Source organism: Hippocampus comes, unplaced genomic scaffold (assembly GCF_001891065.2).
Source record: "Hippocampus comes isolate QL1 unplaced genomic scaffold, H_comes_QL1_v1.1 scaffold392, whole genome shotgun sequence".
In the NCBI taxonomy this organism is placed as follows: domain Eukaryota; kingdom Metazoa; phylum Chordata; class Actinopteri; order Syngnathiformes; family Syngnathidae; genus Hippocampus; species Hippocampus comes.
The window spans coordinates 3,261-22,006 of record NW_017805589.1 but is presented as its reverse complement, the minus strand read 5'-3'; the positions used below and the strand labels follow the sequence as shown (position 1 = coordinate 22,006).

Genomic DNA, 18,746 nt, shown 5'->3' with positions numbered 1-18,746 from the left:
CCAAGTCTTTGGGTTCCGGGGGGAGTATGGTTGCAAAGCTGAAACTTAAAGGAATTGACGGAAGGGCACCACCAGGAGTGGAGCCTGCGGCTTAATTTGACTCAACACGGGAAACCTCACCCGGCCCGGACACGGACAGGATTGACAGATTGACAGCTCTTTCTCGATTCCGTGGGTGGTGGTGCATGGCCGTTCTTAGTTGGTGGAGCGATTTGTCTGGTTAATTCCGATAACGAACGAGACTCCGGCATGCTAAATAGTTACGCGGCCCCCGAGCGGTCGGCGTCCAACTTCTTAGAGGGACAAGTGGCGTTCAGCCACGCGAGATTGAGCAATAACAGGTCTGTGATGCCCTTAGATGTCCGGGGCTGCACGCGCGCCACACTATATAATGACCACTCCTTATGTATAATTGCAATGACGGCTAGCGTGGTACTCTTCCCCCTGCTCTAATATATCCACCCATCTTGTGTGTCCAGGTGCTAATGAAACAAGCTGATCCGGTAGCGTTCAATAATCGTGGGCCCGAGATGACTGATGCAGCAGAAGAGTCACCAGTGAACAGGCTCGAGATGGATGAGCAACTTAGGATGGCTGGAGAACCCTCCACTCAAATCGTTGAGCACACGTTGCACAAAACCCCCAAAAAGCGGAAATTCTCAGAATGCGGGCCGAGCAACAACATTTACACAAGTCACAAAATACTGGTACTAACCCCGAGGGCCTCAGCGGCCAATACCCCAAAAACTCGGTCCTCATTCACCACGCCCATCAGACCATTACTCTCCGGTACAATACCACACACTACCAGCCCGGGCCTTTCTCCCAACAAGACCGTGATCAAGTTGCCAAGATATGGTACATCGTGCCCACTCTGTGGGATCATTATATGGGGCGCAGGAACACTTAGCAAACACCTCTCCTCGAGACACAGCAATGAGAACATATGGTACATGTGTCGCATGTGCAACAAAAAATCCACCAACTGCCATTCTATCTCATGCCACGTGCCAAAGTGCAAGAAAGGGCCTTCCCTAAGCCATGATGCGCCCAAATGCATAAGTTGTGGACGGCAATTTGCTACCAAAAGGGGGCTATCGCAACATACCAGACATGAACACCCTATGTTATGGAACGAACACAAAATATCGGAATTAAGGAAACGAAGTGAAGCCGAAGACGGGTCTCGAGAATGGACACCAAAGAAAATCATGACCCTAAAAGCGATGATGAGGGACAACGGCAATGATAGAAACATCTTTTCCCAGATAGCAAATCGGTTGGGGGATGCAATGAGTACAACCCATGTGAAGACCAAATGGGCGCAATTGTGCATCAATGAGGTGATCACGATAACACCAAAGAAGAACCAGTGGCTCAAGGACAAAGGGGGAATCCTACCCAGCCCTGTTACTCCAGCATCACTAACCAACACTTCCAAAGAGATGTTCCTGGAACAACTGTCCCAGGCAGTGGGCGACTCGGACTTCCTGGACGCCAAGAACACTATCTTCGCTGCCATGAACAACCAGGACACCATTAAGAACGTACTTGACCTCATTGCTAAGACAACCGAAACCAATGACCGGAATAACAAAACCCAAACGACCAACAAAAGAACCCAACATGTAACAAAGACAAAACAATCCTCCGCAGCGAGGAGAAAAATGAAAGCCACCAAATTCAGATCCCACCAGATGCTATACAAGAAGGACACCGGTAAGTTGGCTAAACTCATACTCGATGGTGAAGACACTGCCAATTGTGAGATACCTATGGAGACGTTGTTCGAAGAGTTCAATGGGAGATGGCAACGCGAGAATTGCTTCAATGGCTTGGGCCCATTTAAATCCATTGCAAAAGCAACCAATGATGATCTATACTGGCCTATACTTCCCAAGGAGGTCATGAGTAATCTAACAAAAATGAAGAATGGCACTGCTCCGGGTCCTGACGGCATTACAAAGAGAACACTAATCGAATGGGACATGAGCGGCATACCACTGGCAACCGAATTCACGAAATGGCTGATAAAAGGTTCCATCCCCGACAAGGTTAAAGCTTGTTCTACGAGTCTCATACCCAAATCCACTAACCGTGAGGCCTTGAAAGAATCAACCAACTGGAGACCAGTAACTATTGGCTCCATCCTATTGAGGCTGTTTTCACGTATAATGACTGCGAGGCTCACCCAAGCATGCCCAATGAACCCCAGACAACGGGGATTCATGTCTGAAGCCAATGGCTGTGCCGAGAACCTACTAATACTGGATAGTATCATTACCCATTCAAGATCCAATAAACTTCCGCTTGCGGTGGTCTTCATTGACTTTGCCAAAGACTTCGACTCTGTTATGCACGAACATATCCTACAAGCACTCAAAAGATTGAAGCTGGACCGTCACGTACGACAACTAATAAAGGACAGTTACACGGGTTGCACAACTCGACTGAAGTGTGGAAAAAGGAAATCGGATATCATCCCAATGAATGTGGGAGTCAAACAAGGAGATCCGATGTCCCCCCTACTCTTTAACCTAGCCATGGACCCACTGATCCAGTCCCTTGAAGACTGAATGGGGGCTCAAAAGAGATGGGAAAAAGATTGCAGCGATGGCCTTTGCCGATGACTTAGTCCTGATCAGCGCATCAAGACAAAACATGTCCAACTTGCTGGGAATGTTGGAGAGCTTCTGTACAGTGACAGGTCTCAGCATCCAACCCAAGAAGTGCCATGGCTTCGCCTATGACCACGGCATTTACAACCTGGGAGACCCATGGAAAATCAATGGCCAAGCAATCCACATGATTAAACCTGGCGATACCGTGAAGTACCTAGGAATCAACCTGGGACCAGATAAGGGCATTACCCCCCCTAGCCTCAAAGAAGAAATGTTGAAATGGCTACTCAACATTAAAAGGGCCAAACTGAAACCGTCACAAAAGATAGCAATATTAAACAAATATGCGATGCCCAGGGTCATCTACAGAGCAGCGATGGGAAAATTACCGATAACCTACCTGACCGACCTTGACAGGATCACAAGAAAAGCCATTAAAGAATGGCTTCACCTGGCCCCATCAACAAACAATGGCCTATTATACTCTAGAACGCGAGATGGCGGTTTAGGCGTGCTAAAATTCGAAAGACTAATACCCAAGATAAGAATGAAGTGCATTTGGAAAATGTGCCATAGCGATGATGAGTGGACACGCTCAACAGCTATGAACATCGTCAACCATCCTGAATGGAACATCTTATGGAAAACGGCGAGTAGCAGCGACATGGAGGCCCCACTCCTCAATCTCAGAATCGGTCTAGACGACAACAACACCGAGTCACCGGAACTGTTGATACCCAACTGGCGGGACATTGAAAACCATGCATGGGAAACACGAGGGATACACAGTAAAGGTGTATCCATGTTTCGCAACGACAAAATCAGCAACTCATGGCTGCGAGACCCACACAGTGTATCGTTTACACAGCACCAATACCTCAGTGGCCTGACGTTAAGGGCTGGCCTTCCCCCATTTAAATCGGGAAGAATCGATATAGCTGCATGTATGTCCTCTCAATGCAGGCGTTGCCACGATAACCATGAAACACTGTCGCACATCTTGGGCCAATGCGTGTCTGTCAAAAACTGTATAATCAAACGACACAATAAAATCTGTGACCTACTACAAAGCGTAATGGAAGAATTCAAATGGAGCGTGTGCAGAGAAATGAGGTTCCAGGACGAAAACGGCAAAACCAAAATACCCGACATCGTCGCGATCAAAAGAGGTAAGATACTGATCCTCGATGTCACCATCAGATATGAAACGGGAGACTTCCCACTTGAAGAAGCAGCCAAAAAGAAAGTCCAAAAATACACTCGTATTGCCAACCAAGCAAAGCAAATGTTAAGTGCTGAGAGCTGCGTAGTTTATGGCTTCCCCATAGGTTCAAGGGGTAAATGGCCGAAATGCAACGACCTGTTACTCAATGAAATAGGCCTCTCAGAAACCAAAAGAATCTCCTTTGCAAAACTATTGAGCCGCAGGACACTGCTTTACTCCATCGATGTCCTCGACAGCTTCAATGCTGAAGCGTAACAATATTGTTAAAGACAATGACATGACCCTACATTATATAAAAAAAAAAAAAAAAGAAAAAAAAATTTTTTTTTAATTTATTTATTTATTTATTTATTTCGACCCCGTTGAACGTCAAAACTGGGGTGTAATGGCACACCTACGAAACCTGGAGTACCGTCAGTGCAAGTACATGTGGGAACGGCTGACGTGTCGCGGACAAGCACCGGTATAGCTGTGATAAATTAGTGTGCAAGTAGAGATGGACCGATAAGCAACCGAGACCTGCATTCGGAGGGCCCCCGCCGGCACCGACCCCCGCGCCGGCGCTCGGGCGGAAGGCTCCTTCGGCCCGCGGGTTGACCAGACTGAATTCAGAACCTGAGGTGAACTGGCACACCTACGAAATCAGGAGTACCGTCAGTTCTAATACATGTGGGAACGGCTGACGTGTCGCGGACAAGCACCGGTATAGCTGTGGTAAACTAAGGAGCAAATAGAGATGGACCGATAAGTAAATGAGTCTCGCCTTCAGAGGGCCCCCGCCGGCACCGGCCCCCGCGCTGGAGCTCGGGCGGACGGCTCCTTCGGCCCGCGGGTTGACCCCCAGAATGACCCCAAACCTAAAGTAAAACGGCGCACCAAAGAAATCTGAAAGAGCACCGTCAGTCTCGCGAAGGCCCGCGGCGGGTGTTGACGCGATGTGATTTCTGCCCAGTGCTCTGAATGTCAAAGTGAAGAAATTCAACGAAGCGCGGGTAAACGGCGGGAGTAACTATGACTCTCTTAAGAGAGTAGGGGAATGATGGCCGGCTTCCGATGCATGGACTACAAAGAGTGAAATGGGCTGAAATCCCGTTTCTCTCCAGAGCTTGAGGTAACCCAATGACCGATACGCAACTGAAACCCGCCTTCAGAGGGCCCCCGCCGGCACCGGCCCCCGTGCTGGAGCTCGGGCGGACGGCTCCTCCGGCCCACGGGCTAACCCCATAATGATCCCAAACCCAAAGTAAAAACGGCGTACCAAAGAAATCTGAAAGAGTACCGTCAGTCCTAGTACATGTGGGAACGGCTGACGTGTCGCGGACAAGCACCGGTATAGCCGTGATCAAATGGAGTGCAAACGGAAATGGACCGATAAGCAACCAAGACCCGCCTTCGGAGGGCCCCCGCCGACACCGGCCCCGTACCGATGTTCGGGCGGACGGTTCCTTCGGCCCGCGGGTCAACACACCAAACAAAGGGATGACTAAAAAGCTCACCATGATCTCGGAAGGTGGCAGCGGAGACGTGACAGCAGGGAACTTAGCCCCGCCGATGACCCAAGCCCATGGTGAACTGGCACACCTCCAAAACTTGAGTACCGTCAGTTCTAGTACATGTGGGAACGGCTGACGTGTCGCGGACAAGCACCGGTATAGCTGTGGTTAGTCAGGGAGTGAGTGGAGAAGGGTTCGAGACGGCCGGAGGGAGGCAACCTCGTGGATCAACCATCCCCAAGGATCCTGCACAGGATCGGCGGGGATGCGAGTGAAGCGAAAATGCCACGGGCAGCTACCAGCCCGAGGTTCAGTCCTCGAAAAGGCGCATGGCGCCCGCCTGCGGAGGCCCCCCGCCGGCACCGGCCCCGCGCTGGAGCTCGGGCGGACGGCTCCTTCGGCCCGCGGGTTGACCCCCAGAATGGCCTCAAACCTAAAGTAAAATGGCGCACCAAAGAAATCTAGAACGGCTGACGTGTCGCGGACAAGCACCGGTATAGCCGTGATCAAATGGAGTGCAAACGGAAATGGACCGATAAGCAACCAAGACCCGCCTTCGGAGGGCCCCCGCCGACACCGGCCCCGTACCGATGTTCGGGCGGACGGTTCCTTCGGCCCGCGGGTCAACACACCAAACAAGGGGATGACTAACTAGCTCACCATGATCTCGGAAGGTGGCAACAGAGACGTGACAACAGGGAACTTAGCCCCGCCGATGACCCAAGCCCAAGGTGAACTGGCACACCCCCAAAACTTGAGTACCGTCAGTTCAAGTACATGTGGGAACGGCTGACGTGTCGCGGACAAGCACCGGTATAGCTGTGGTTAAGTGTAGAGTGGGTGGAGAAGGGTTCGAGACGGCCGGAAGGGAGGCAACCTCGTGGATCAACCATCCCCAAGGATCCTGCACAGGATCGGCGGGGATGCGAGTGAAGCGAAAATGCCACGGGCAGCTACCAGCCCGAGGTTCAGTCCTCGAAAAGGCGCGGCAGTGGGAGTCCAAGTTGCGAAGGATGGGGAGCGTCCTACTCTCCTCTTCGTCGGGAGGCTGGGGTGTTCATCCGTCTCATGTACTGTACTTGGGTGACGACTTACTCGACGGCCGAGGATAAAACCGCCGGAAAACAGCTCCGAGGGCTTCGACATGCGGTTCCCTTCTCAGACAGTAACCTAAAGTAAAATGGCGCACCAAAGAAATCTAAAAGAGTACCGTCAGTCCTAGTACATGTGGGAACGGCTGACGTGTCGCGGACAAGCACCGGTATAGCTATGGTAAATTAAAGAGCAAGTGGAGATAGACCGATAAGTAACTGAGACCCGCCTTCGGAGGGCCCCAGCCGTCACCGGCCCCCGCGCTGATGCTCGGGCGGACGGTTCCTTCGGCCCGCGGGTCGACCCCCCAAATAGCGACGGGCGTGCATCCCGCGAGACCTGGACTGTGTGAACCCATAGGCGATGAGGCCGAATTGGCATCACGCATCAACCAGAGCCTGAGGTAATTCAATGACCGATACGCAACCGAGACCTGCCTTCGGAGGGCCCCCGCCGACACCGGCCCCGCACCGATGTTTGGGCAGACGGCTCCTTCGGCCCGCGGGTCGACACATTAAACATCCAGCCAGAAGCCAGCGGGATGGGAGTGACTAACTAGCCCACCATGATCTCGGAAGGTGGCGACAGAGACGTGACAATGGGGAACTTAGCCCCGCCGATGACCCAAGCGCAAGGTGAACTGGCACACCCCCAAAACTTGAGTACCGTCATTTCTAGTACATGTGGGAACGGCTGACGTGTCGCGGACAAGCACCGGTATAGCTGTGGTCAGTTGTGGAGTGGGTGGAGAAGGGTTCGAGACGGCCGGAAGGGAGGCAACCTCGTGGATCAACCATCCCCAAGGATTCTGCACAGGATCGGCGGGGATGCGAGTGAAACGAAAATGCCACGGGCAGCTACCAGCCCGAGGTTCAGTCCTCGAAAAGGCGCGGCAGTGGGAGTCCAAGTGGCGAAGGATGGGGGGCGTCCTACTCTCCTCTTCGTCGGGAGGCTGGGATGTTCATCCGTCTCATGTACAGTACTTGGGTGACGACTTACTCGACGGCCGAGGATAAAAACGCCGCAATACAGCTCCGAGGTCTTCGACATGCGGTTCCCTTCTCAAACAGCGTAACAGAGCGAAAGTACCGGCAGCACGGCGGCGCCTTCGGCGCCACCGTGCAAGAATGACGATCTCGAACACGATAAAGAAATCACCTCCGCATGCGAGTCCGAAGGGTTGTCAGTAAATTATTGCCAAATGCCTCGTCATCTAATTAGTGACGCGCATGAATGGATGAACGAGATTCCCACTGTCCCTACCCACTCTCTAGCGAAACCACAGCCAAGGGAACGGGCTTGGCGGAATCAGCGGGGAAAGAAGACCCCATTTGTTCTCGATCTGTGTATAGGACCGGAGACGGCAACCCAATAAAGATGAGAAAGGAAGATCCCAACATGCCAGGAATCCGATGAGGATCTATGTGGCAGAACGGGACAACCAACAAAGACCCAGAGAAATCAACAGATCAATGAGGCGAGCCGAAGGGGTTGTTGTAGCGGAACACCCAGGATCGGAGATGGACAACAGAAAACACAAATCATCGGAGTCCTCACTTGAAAACCCATGGCAGTGCCCCTACCCTGAACCATGGATGACGACTATGATGCCAAAAGCTCGAATTCAGTGTGCCTGCGGAATGACAAAGAGATGGGAAGACCACCATGAACCCCCCAGCTTCGAAAAACTGTCCCTTACTCCACTCAGAATCTCGGGGACAGAAACCCCCAAGAACAGTCCCGGAGCGATGATGCCACAGACAGTCGGCCTAAGGCCCTTTCCCGGCATCACAATCATAAAACTTCCCAGACATGACTTCTTGCTTCCTACGCGTCATCCGGGTTATGGGAGTATGGACTCTTGATAAACACTTCAATACGAAGCACAGACTGGCGAATGTTCTATACATGTATTGAATGTATGAGAAGGTGGAGATGAAATGTCACTCCATCGCATGTCATATTCCCAATTGCAAAGTGACCTCACTGATGCTAATGACTTGTATAGGAGCGAAACCACAACCCTGAAAGCTAATCTCTGTGTTCTTGTTTTGTGTCCAGGGCCTGAGACAACAATCCTACAATAAAGGGAAAGAAAGATCCCAACCTGCCATGACTCCGGTGGATGACTGTGTGGCAGTAAAAGGACAACCAAAAAGATCCGCGAAGATCAACAGATCAATGAAGCGAGTCGAAAGGATTGTTGAAGCGGAACACCCGGGATCGGAGATGGATAACAGGAAACGCAAATCATCAGAGTCTTAGCATGAGGACCTACGGCGATGCCCCGTGCCTGAACCAAGAATGATGACTATGACACCAAAAGCTCAAATTCAGCGTACATGCGGACGGAAAAAGAGATGGGAAACCACCTTGTACTCCCCGGCTTCCGAACGACTGTCTCTTACCCCTCTCAGATCCTCGGGATCAACAACCCCTAAGAAAAGTCCCAGAGGAATGATTCCACCTATGGTCAGCCCAAGCCCCTCTCCCGGCATCACAATCATAAAACTTCCCAGACACGACTTCTATTGCTTCCTATGCGGCATCCGGGTTACGGGAATATGGACGCTTGATAGACACTTCAATACGAAGCACAGACTGGCAAAAATTCTATACATGTGTCGCATGTGTGAGAAGGTGGAAATAAACTGTCAGTCCATCACATGTCATATTCCCAAATGCAAAAGGACTAAAAGCCCTGCCAAAGGAACGATGGAATGTGGGATCTGCAAAGGGAAGTTCAAGACAATAAGGGGAATCTCACAGCATAAACGACACAGGCACCCTGCTGAGTGGAACCTCGAGAAAATAAAGGAGCGGTCCATGATCAACGGGAGGGGCACGAATGACCGAAACGGACGAGCCACTAAAGGAACATTCCTCGAGAGACTTGATACAGCCGATGGAACAAAAGCCCAAAATCTGGGACCGATCATGCCTGAGAAAGGGGTTTGCCCCAACCAACAATGTCCGATTACTAGACAACCAGCCGGCTCAATACAGTGACAGCAACAGTAATGGTGGAGTCAAGAATTCTGGGGATGGACGTGGCACTGAAGGCGATAAGGTCAAAAGACGAGAGCTACAGACAAAAGTCTTGTCGAACGACGATAAGATGGAGAAAATGTGGAAACTGGTGGGCGAGACAGAATGTCAAGAATCTACCATGATACTGGAGATGATAAATGACATTGAATACGAAGGAAAGACAACAGACGATATGGCAATTGCCATGATTCAAGCAATGAGCACCAAGTTAACACAGGAGACAAGAGAGGTGCCGGACAAAGACATCAAATGGCGTGGCATGCTATCCAAGAAAAGAAGGATCATGAAGGTTAGAAGATATAGATCGTGCCAGTGCCTGTACAAGTCAGACCGAGCTGCATTGGCCAGATTGATCCTTGATGGCAAGGAGACAATGAAATGCAAGATACCGATCGAAGAGATCTATAACACCTTTAAGGACAAATGGGAAAAAGGAAATAAGTTCACGTCCCTGGGAGACTTTGTGTCAACTAAAGGGTCCAACGAGGAAGATATAAGGAGACCCATAACCCCTAAAGAAGTCATGAAAATCCTGAATAAGAGAAAGGAAGGGTCGGCACCGGGTCCGGATGGGATAACCAAAACGACCTTAAAGAAATGGGACAAAGATGGAACGATTTTGGCAAGAGAATACACAAGATGGTTAATACAGGGACGTATACCAGTAGCGTTCAAGGGATGCTGGACAACACTTATCGCCAAATCATCCAATGAATGGGACCTTAAGGATTTGGCAAACTGGAGACCAGTCACAATCGGCTCCATGGTCCGAAGACTTTTTGATGGAATCCTGACCCGAAGGCTGATAAAAATATGCCCAATGAACCAAAGACAAAGAGGCTTCCTAGAAGGGGCCGACGGCTGTGCGGAAAACTTGATGATACTCGACAGAATCATCAAACGAGCAAGAGCGCAAAACAAACCACTGGTAGTGGTTCTAATCGATTTCGCCAAGGCCTTTGATACGGTGGCCCATAATCACATACTCGCCATACTGAAACAAAGAGGAGTTGACAGCCTGGCATACGACGTGATCAAAGACTTCTACATCAACTGCACTACGACAATATGCTGTGGAAAGACCCGAACTGGACTGATTAAAATGAAAGTTGGAGTCAAACAAGGAGATCCACTTTCTCCCCTGCTGTTCAACCTGGCGATGGACCCACTGATAAACCAATTGGAAACAAGTGGTAAGGGCCTTGAATGGGATAAAGAGAGGATAGCATCACTAGCGTTTGCTGACGACCTAGTGTTGGTATGCGGATCAAGGACTGATATGTCAGCTCAACTACAGACCCTGGAGGAATTCTGCAGACTAACAGGACTAAGGGTCCAGCCGAAAAAGTGCTATGGCTTCACAATGGCAAAAGGTCTGATCAATGCTGACGGACCGTTGATACTGGAAGATCAACCAATCCAAATGGTCGACCCTGGCCAATCGGTCAAGTACCTCGGAGTGCAAGTAGGACCCGAGAATGGTATTACGGCTCCCGACGTGTGCTCGAAACTGGAACTTTGGCTGGACAACATAAGTAATGCTGACCTCAAACCCTCACAAAGAGTCGAAATCCTGAATACCTATGCCCTACCTCGGGTGATTTACCAAGCGACCCTGGGCAAAGTTTCAAAGGGAGGCCTGGCAACAATGGATCGAATGGTGAGGAAGAGAGTGAAAGCATGGCTCCACCTGGAACAAACGACCAGTAATGGACTAATCTATTCTCGAAACAAAGACGGAGGATTGGGAATCATGAAACTTGAACTGATGATCCCAGCTGAAATACCTCTGGAAAATGTGCTCTAGCGATGATGGCTGGTCGAGGAAAGTGGCGAGAGGAATGACTGAACAACCCGAATGGAAAGCCCTCTGGAAGCAGGCAGGGGGCAACCCGGATGATACACCGGGCTTAGACGATACTGCCGGTGATGGAGAACCAAGATCATTCAAACTCACTCTCCCAGATTGGAGAACAGAAGAGAACCAAGCATGGGCGAAACTGAAAACACAAGGAAGCGGAGTTAACATGTTCAAGAATGACAAAATCAGCAATTCCTGGATAAGGCGACCTGAAAAAGTCTCGTTCAAACAAAAGCATTACCTGATGGGACTAACAATGAGGGCTGGAGTTACTCCAGCCCGAGATGGACTGCCTGGCGATACCGGATGGAGAGCAAACAGATGCAGAAGATGCAATATGAAAAATGAGTCCATGTCCCATATTCTGGGACAATGTAGCTACGTGAAAGGAAACATTATCAGACGTCATAACAAAATATGTGCGGACCTGGAGAATGAAATGACGGCACATGGTTGGACGATAATAAAAGAGCCAAGACTAAAAGATGCAATGGGACACCTTAAAATCCCCGATATGGTGGGCTTGAAAGACGGAACGGCCCTCATTATCGATATAACAGTAAGATACGAGATTGAAGACTTCCCACTGGAGATAGCAGCGGAAGAGAAGGTGAACAAATACAGACCAATTGGTAAAATGGTCAAAGAAATGTTCGGAGCCAAGAGAGTCAAGATCCAAGGTTTCCCCTTCGGGGCTAGGGGAAAATGGCCGGCTTGCAACAATCATATCCTCAAGGAAATCGGACTGAGCGAACTCAGAAAGACAACATTTGCCAAGTTCATAAGCAGGAGAGTCCTCCTATATTCGATTGACATTCTGAATGGCTTTATGTTATATTAATAAAAAAAAAAAAAATTAAAAAAAAAAGGAGAACCCAAATCCACTTCTCCTAAAAACTGGGGCGGTATAACTAAAGGGCTAAACGCGATCTATATGTTTAGCCTGGACGGCTGGACCACACAAACCAAGCTAAATGACTGGTGGACCGAAAGAGTGGATAATTAAAGAATAAAGGGCATATATGGAGTGAAGACAAGCCCCTCAAGCGTAATAGATGACACCCTAGATCCTGACCAGGAAAAGGGGTGTATCTACGAAACTTGAGGGCCACGGGTTGTTATCATCCTAGGGTTGAGTCCCTGAAATGATGCGTTAGAGGAAGTCTGAGTAGTGAAGGATGGGGGCGACCCATCAGCCTCTTAGTCGGGAACTTGGGCCGTTCATCTGTCTCATGTACAGCACTTGGGTGACCTCTCACTCGACGGCCGAGGATAAAACCGTCGAAATTCCGTGCCATGAGGGATCGTCTACGGGCCCACGAATAACACAGCACCAAAGTCGGTACACCTGTCAAACGGTAACGCAGGTGTCCTAAGGCGAGCTCAGGGAGGACGGAAACCTCCCGCGGAGCAGAAGGGCAAAAGCTCGCTTGATCTTGATTTTAAGTATGAGTACGGATCGTGAAAGCGCGGCCTCACGATCCTTCTGGTGGATCTGCAGTATGTTGAGTCCAGGAAACTCGCAGCTGTAACCGAAATAAACATCGTTCACTATGTAAACCAGTGTGGTGGTTGCTGCTGCCTTTTTTCGAACGAAGCAGTAGTGGTCGCTGTTGGATAAGACTTCGTTGTAGTGAAATGTCTTCGCGAGGCTGGAGCAGACAAAATGATTTCGTATAACGCAACAGGGGGGTTTTCATCGTATGGGAGGGCAGGAGAATGGTAATTGTGTTCATGCATGATTTTTTCACGTAAGGGGGTATTTTCGCCCATGTAGGTTTCGTTCTAGAGGAGTTTCACTGTTAGTTATCATACATTCGCTTATTATTAAATTGATTGATTGATAAATTGATTATGCTTGCAAAGAACGCTTATGCCTGCAATCATTAATTGACTATGCCTGCAATGAAGAACGCTTATGCTTTTAATAAAGATATAATGCTTCTTAATCATTATATATTAATCATTATGTACTTCCCTCCTGGTACCAGAATTGAGTCTCCTGTCTCCTCCTTGTGTTTTATTCCTAAGTGTCATATTGGATAAACCTGACATTTTTGGGGGCTTGTCCGGGATCGCAATATACCTGACGCCTCCAGACGCTGCGTCGACGGCCAGGAAGACCGTGGCCACGGCTAAAACACCCTTTCCGGGACTGGGTTTCGCCTCCTCGTCTGGGGGCTGTGAGGGTTGACGCGAATCCAGAGGAGAGAGGCCTACTCTTGGTAAGTAGGGCGGCGGTGTCCTGTACGTACTTAAACTCTGCACTGACACTCTTTCAAGTGTTGAATGAGTGTTTGCGCGCTGGGTTTTTAAAGACGGAGGTCGGGGTGGTCTTTAAACCTGTTTTTAATTGTAACCCTCTCAGGACAGGTGTTGCAGATTTGTAACAACCTAGTACCTAGACTACACCTGGTTTGAGAACTTAATTTGAGCCTGAGAGGGATCTATTGAGAAGGGACTCTTTCAAAGCGTTGAATGAGTGTTTGCGCGCCGGCTAAAGACGTGGTCTTTAAAGCCGCTTAAAGCCCTGAGCCATACTAGTCCCTAACAGGCATATAGACAGAGTCAAGTCTTTAAAACTGTTGAGGGCGGCGGTGTCCTGTACGTGCTTAAACTCCGCGTGTAAATGGAGTGTGTATATAGAACGGTGCCGAGGTTGAATGTAATCGAATAAAATGCGCTTAATGAGTGACTGTGTAACTGTGTGAGTGGAGGTTTGCTACCTCATTCGAACAGAACATTTTGTGTGGCAACTGTCTGAGGAAGCAGATGCAAGAATTTCCCGTCACTTTGGTATACCATTGTACTGTCTCGGCCAGATTTGGACAGTCAGCTAAACTCATTTCCTACACCACGACTCTGAAGACGTTGCTCTTCGTCCACAGGTTTAATGATGGAGAAAAAGATGAAACCATGATACTACCAAAGGCGTGAGATGTCTGTGGATTGTGCTGGATTAAACACGACGACCATAACGTTTCTCTCATAGACGATCTATCGCTCTACTTCCTGCTTCCGCGTACGCGTCTTCCGCTTTCATGACGTCACATCCGGGTGTGAACTACACTGTTTGCAATGAATCAATAAAGTTACGTTGCATAAAGAAAATGCTCTTAACTATGCATAGAAATATTAACGTTACTTTTGTGTAACTAAAATAAAACATTCAAACTTGGATTAAATGTAAGTTGGGGACAGAACACTCCCCGCCTGGCATGATTACATCCCACCCACTTGTCCATTGTCTACCCATCTGGAGGAAGAAGCAAAGCCATTTCAGTGACTGGTCTCACGAAAATTGTCTCTCCTCCAGGCTTGACCACGTTCACCTTGACTTGGCGAACCCTTCCGTCTTTGCTTGAAAAAGTCTTTGTTGACATACCAAGCGGCCGTTTGTTCCTGTGTACTTGGCGATCCTTAAGGAGAACGATGCTCTTCGGCTCGATGTTCTTGCATGGAGACCGCCACTTCTTTCGTGCTTGCCGTGTTGGGAGAACCTGTTTATGCCACCTGTCCCAGAAGGTGTTGGACAGATGCTGGACATGCCTCGACTGGCACTTGGAAAGTTCAGCGGGTCCAAACTCTCCTGCAGGAGCTGGTCGAGGAAGTACCTTCTGCGTTAGGAGAGTAGCTGGTGTGAGTGAGAGCAACTCGTCTCGGTCAGTTGGAACAAGCAGTCGGGAATTGATGATAGCTGTGACTTCTGCCATAAAGGTTACCAAGACTTCATGGGTAAGTTTGTCTGTGTTAAGGTTGAGGTCTTTCAAGTCGCTTGCGTGGTCCTTTGATGGGAAGGCTTCCATGACTTCTTTGGGGTTTGGTGCGATCTTGTGTAGTCTAAGGTTTGATCTAGAGATCACATCTTGCGTCTTCTTTAGCAAGTCAAAGGCAGCTTCAACTGTAGACAGAGACCTCATCTCAAGCTTCTCAATGTTTTGCCCAAGTGCCAGGGGTCTGTTCTTGGGAAGTCGTCGGCGTGGGTTCTTAAAGGGTAATGGAGCTACCCTACTGTTGTTAGAATCTTTATGTAGTCCATGGTTCATGATTTTCATGGATGAAGCATCCTGAATTGATGGAGCCACTTGGTTATCTTCTTTAGCTCGCTGGATTACATCCAAATGGTCATTATCGCAGACACATTCCTCTTCAGAGCATGTTGTGAGATGGCTCGTCAATTGGATGTCGCTGTACTTTTCTTTCACATGGAACACATAAGGGCATGGGTTAAAGATGGATGGTCGTTGAAGCTCTGCGGTGCTTGTATAAAAGGAGCTGATTGTTAGTGGTCTGTGGATGCTGCCGAGGCACACATTGCCTACAACAACCCACCCAACATCTAGCTTCTGTGCATAGGGCTGGTTGTGTGAATCATTAACTTGTTTCCGTACCTTGTGTACTCTGATGATGTCCCGACCCAAGAGAAGCATGATTTGGGCATTTGGATCCATTTCTGGAATGAGATGAGCTATTGACTTTAAATGTGCATGATGAAGAGCGACACTCGGAGTTGGAATTTCGTCTGGAGGCTCTGGAGCAGGGACCTCCACTTCCACACATGCTGTGGGCTCTGGATGTAGGGGCGTGCAATGTCTGTCACTCTTGCACTCAAAACACTGAAACTGGACTTTGCAGTTTTTGGCGATGTGCGTTGACGAACAACATTTGAAGCAAAGATTGTTTTCTTTCAAGAATGTTTTGCGGTCTTCCATGGGTCGTTCTCTAAACGCACGACATTTGTGCAAAGGGTGTGGTTTCCCATGAATAGGACACATTTTGTCAGCGTCCACTGTTTTCATCGGAGACTCAGTCAAGTCAGGATCCCTCTTGGTTTTTATCTCCGTTTTGTAAGCTGAGATTTTCTGATTCTTTCTTGTCTGCCATGTTGATTTTTCAGCCTTGGGTACACTGTCTGCGTGAGTGACAAAGCTGAAGCTTGGATCATTGGCAATGCTTGCTTCTTGAACAAAATCTACAAATAAACTGAAGGGTGGATAATGCACATTCTCTCGTCGCTTAGATGATGCACCAACTGAAGCCCACTTCTCTTGCAGGCGAAAGGGAAGCTTGTGCGCTATCGGGTTTACTCCTCTAGCTGTGTCGAGGAAGGACAAACCAGGTCAGACTCCTTCATCCTTAGCTGAGAGTAGTTCATGAGAAGATCACTTAACTTCGTTAACATAGCATATTCCCTGTTCCCTATCTTTGGAAAGGCGTCAATGCGTTTGAAGAGAGCATCTTCGATTGCTTCTGTTGAACCCTAAGTTCTTTCGAGTCTTGTCCATAACATGTCTAGGCCTGCTTCTGGATTATTGACATGAATTGCCCTTATCCGTTCGGCATGTTCTTTTGACTCCTCATCGAGCCATTTTAGAAGAAGATCAAGTTCTTCACTTGCTGTTAAATTTAAGCCGTCTGTTGCAGAGTGGAATGAGCGTTTCCAGGCTCTGTAATTCTGTGGCTTGTCATTAAACTGGAGTAAGCCGGTAACACCAATTCACGGCGTGCAAGGTATCTCACAAATTCGTTTGCATTGGAGTTACCGAAGTTGAATTAGGAGACATAGGATAGGATAGAGGTGATGCAACATTTTGGTTGTTCTGATTTCTAAATTGGTGTGGCAGTGTAGAATGACATCTTTCAAACTTCACTTGTCGGGGCTCACGAACAAATTCATCCTTACAAGGTTGAACAAGTTGGAAAATATTGTGTGGTGTTAGTGAGACATCCTTTTCATTTGGTTGGTGTTCTGTTTCTAATGTTTTGGTTTGTTCAGCAACATACTGTTGAGTGCGCTGTGTGGCTGTTAAGGGAGTAAAATCCAACACAAGCATTTGGCTACGTTGTTGGTTCATGTTATCAACAGCGGCTTCCAGTGCTTCTGGTTCCGCAACGGCTGGCGCGTGCTCTAGCTGCGGCAGAGGATGTTGTTGTTGTTGTTGTTTAGTCACCCTAGGCGCCTCAGGATAATCCTGAGTAGCGCTAGACTCGCGCATGGGAGGCTCCTAAGTTCTCCGAAGAAGTTGCCAAGTTGTCGATGGTGCCGGTCCACCAGGAACGCCGGGCAGCGTAGCCAAAGATGTTCGGCTGACTCTTCTTCCTCGCCGCATAACCGGCATCGGTCGTCGTCACACATCCCCAGCAGATGTTGCCATCGTCGGAGAGAGGGGTGATGGCCGGACCTGAACCGGATCAGGTCGACGAGGTCTTTCTTCGACAGTGAGGCCTCTTCGGAGGGGTTGGGTTTTTGGGAAGAGAGGGCGGTAAGACGGGGGTGGGGGGATGGGGGAGGGATGCAGCTTCTGCGTATGATGGCGCGCCTTGTGGAAATGTCAGGATCCGGGTTTGGTTGGGGAAGGGATGAGCCGAGTTTGGCTTGCTCGTCAGCCAGGTCATTGCCAAGGAGATTGCAATGAGCAGGCACCCAGATGACCTGAACTGGGCCCTTGGGCCCGAGGGCAGCGAAAAGGGACTGTAGGGCAGTAATCTCGGGATCAGTTGGGCTGATATTGGAGATGGCGCCGGCAAGAGATCTGCAATCGGTGACGATGGAGGCAGAGGACCAGTTGTCATGTTGCTCCAGCCAGTGAACGGCATAGAGCATGGCAGCTTTCTCAGAGTGAAAAGAGCTGCTAAAGGTCCCGGTGGGCGCGTGCCAGCTAAGGAGAGTCTCGTCTATTCGGCGGATCACCATGCCAGCACCGCCATTCTGCGTACCGTTAAGCGTAGAACCATCGGTGTAGATGTTCAGATCAGTAGGCCCATTCATCTCTATTATGTTCCGCGCGGCCGCCAGCTGGACTTCGGGTGGGGCGGTTTTGCGGATGGGAGTAAAAAGGACAGTTGGGGGTAGAAGTGGGGGCCAGGTTAAGTTAGGGGTTGAAAAGTTGGTGGTTGGCTCAGGAAGGAGGTTGAGTTGGGAAAGAGCAAAGGTTGTAAAATTGCGCCAGTCTGAGCGTTTGAGGCGCTTCGGGATAGAGTTATGGAATAGAATCCTCCTGTCGTCAGTAGTGCTAAGATGGGCCCAGTCATCAGCCTTAGGGAGCGACAGGTTTTTAAAACGGGAGGAGAGAGGACGGAGGCTGGCTTCGAAAAGAACAGATTCAGCAGGAGTGGAGCGGACTTGGCCAGTGATGGCCCTGGCTGCTTGGAGTTGGGACCGTTCCAGCTTATTACTGTTGGTTGTGGACAGCCAGGGTGTCCACGCTGGGGCGGCATATTCGGCCACATCCTCATTGTCGCCATGTACACAGTCCTTAGGTCAGAGGGGTGCCAGCCCCAGGACGAACCAGACAATTTGTCGAGTAGGTTGAGGCGGCTTTGAATGGACTGTGAGACATATCGGACGTGTTCATTGAAGTATAGCTGTCTGTCGTATTTCAGCCCAAGAAAGGTTGGGGTGG

At 49.4% G+C, this 18,746-nt stretch overlaps 1 protein-coding gene across 1 annotated transcript; it reads right to left on the bottom strand.

The window, feature by feature from the left end:
- Nucleotides 1–13,562: 13,562 nt before the first annotated feature.
- On the bottom strand, nucleotides 13,563–16,206 carry LOC109521985 (uncharacterized). Its single transcript, XM_019880128.1, has one exon. It carries the CDS (start codon nucleotides 16,140–16,142, stop codon nucleotides 14,592–14,594), a length of 1,551 nt encoding a protein of 516 aa, XP_019735687.1. The 5' UTR covers nucleotides 16,143–16,206; the 3' UTR covers nucleotides 13,563–14,591.
- Nucleotides 16,207–18,746: the final 2,540 nt, after the last annotated feature.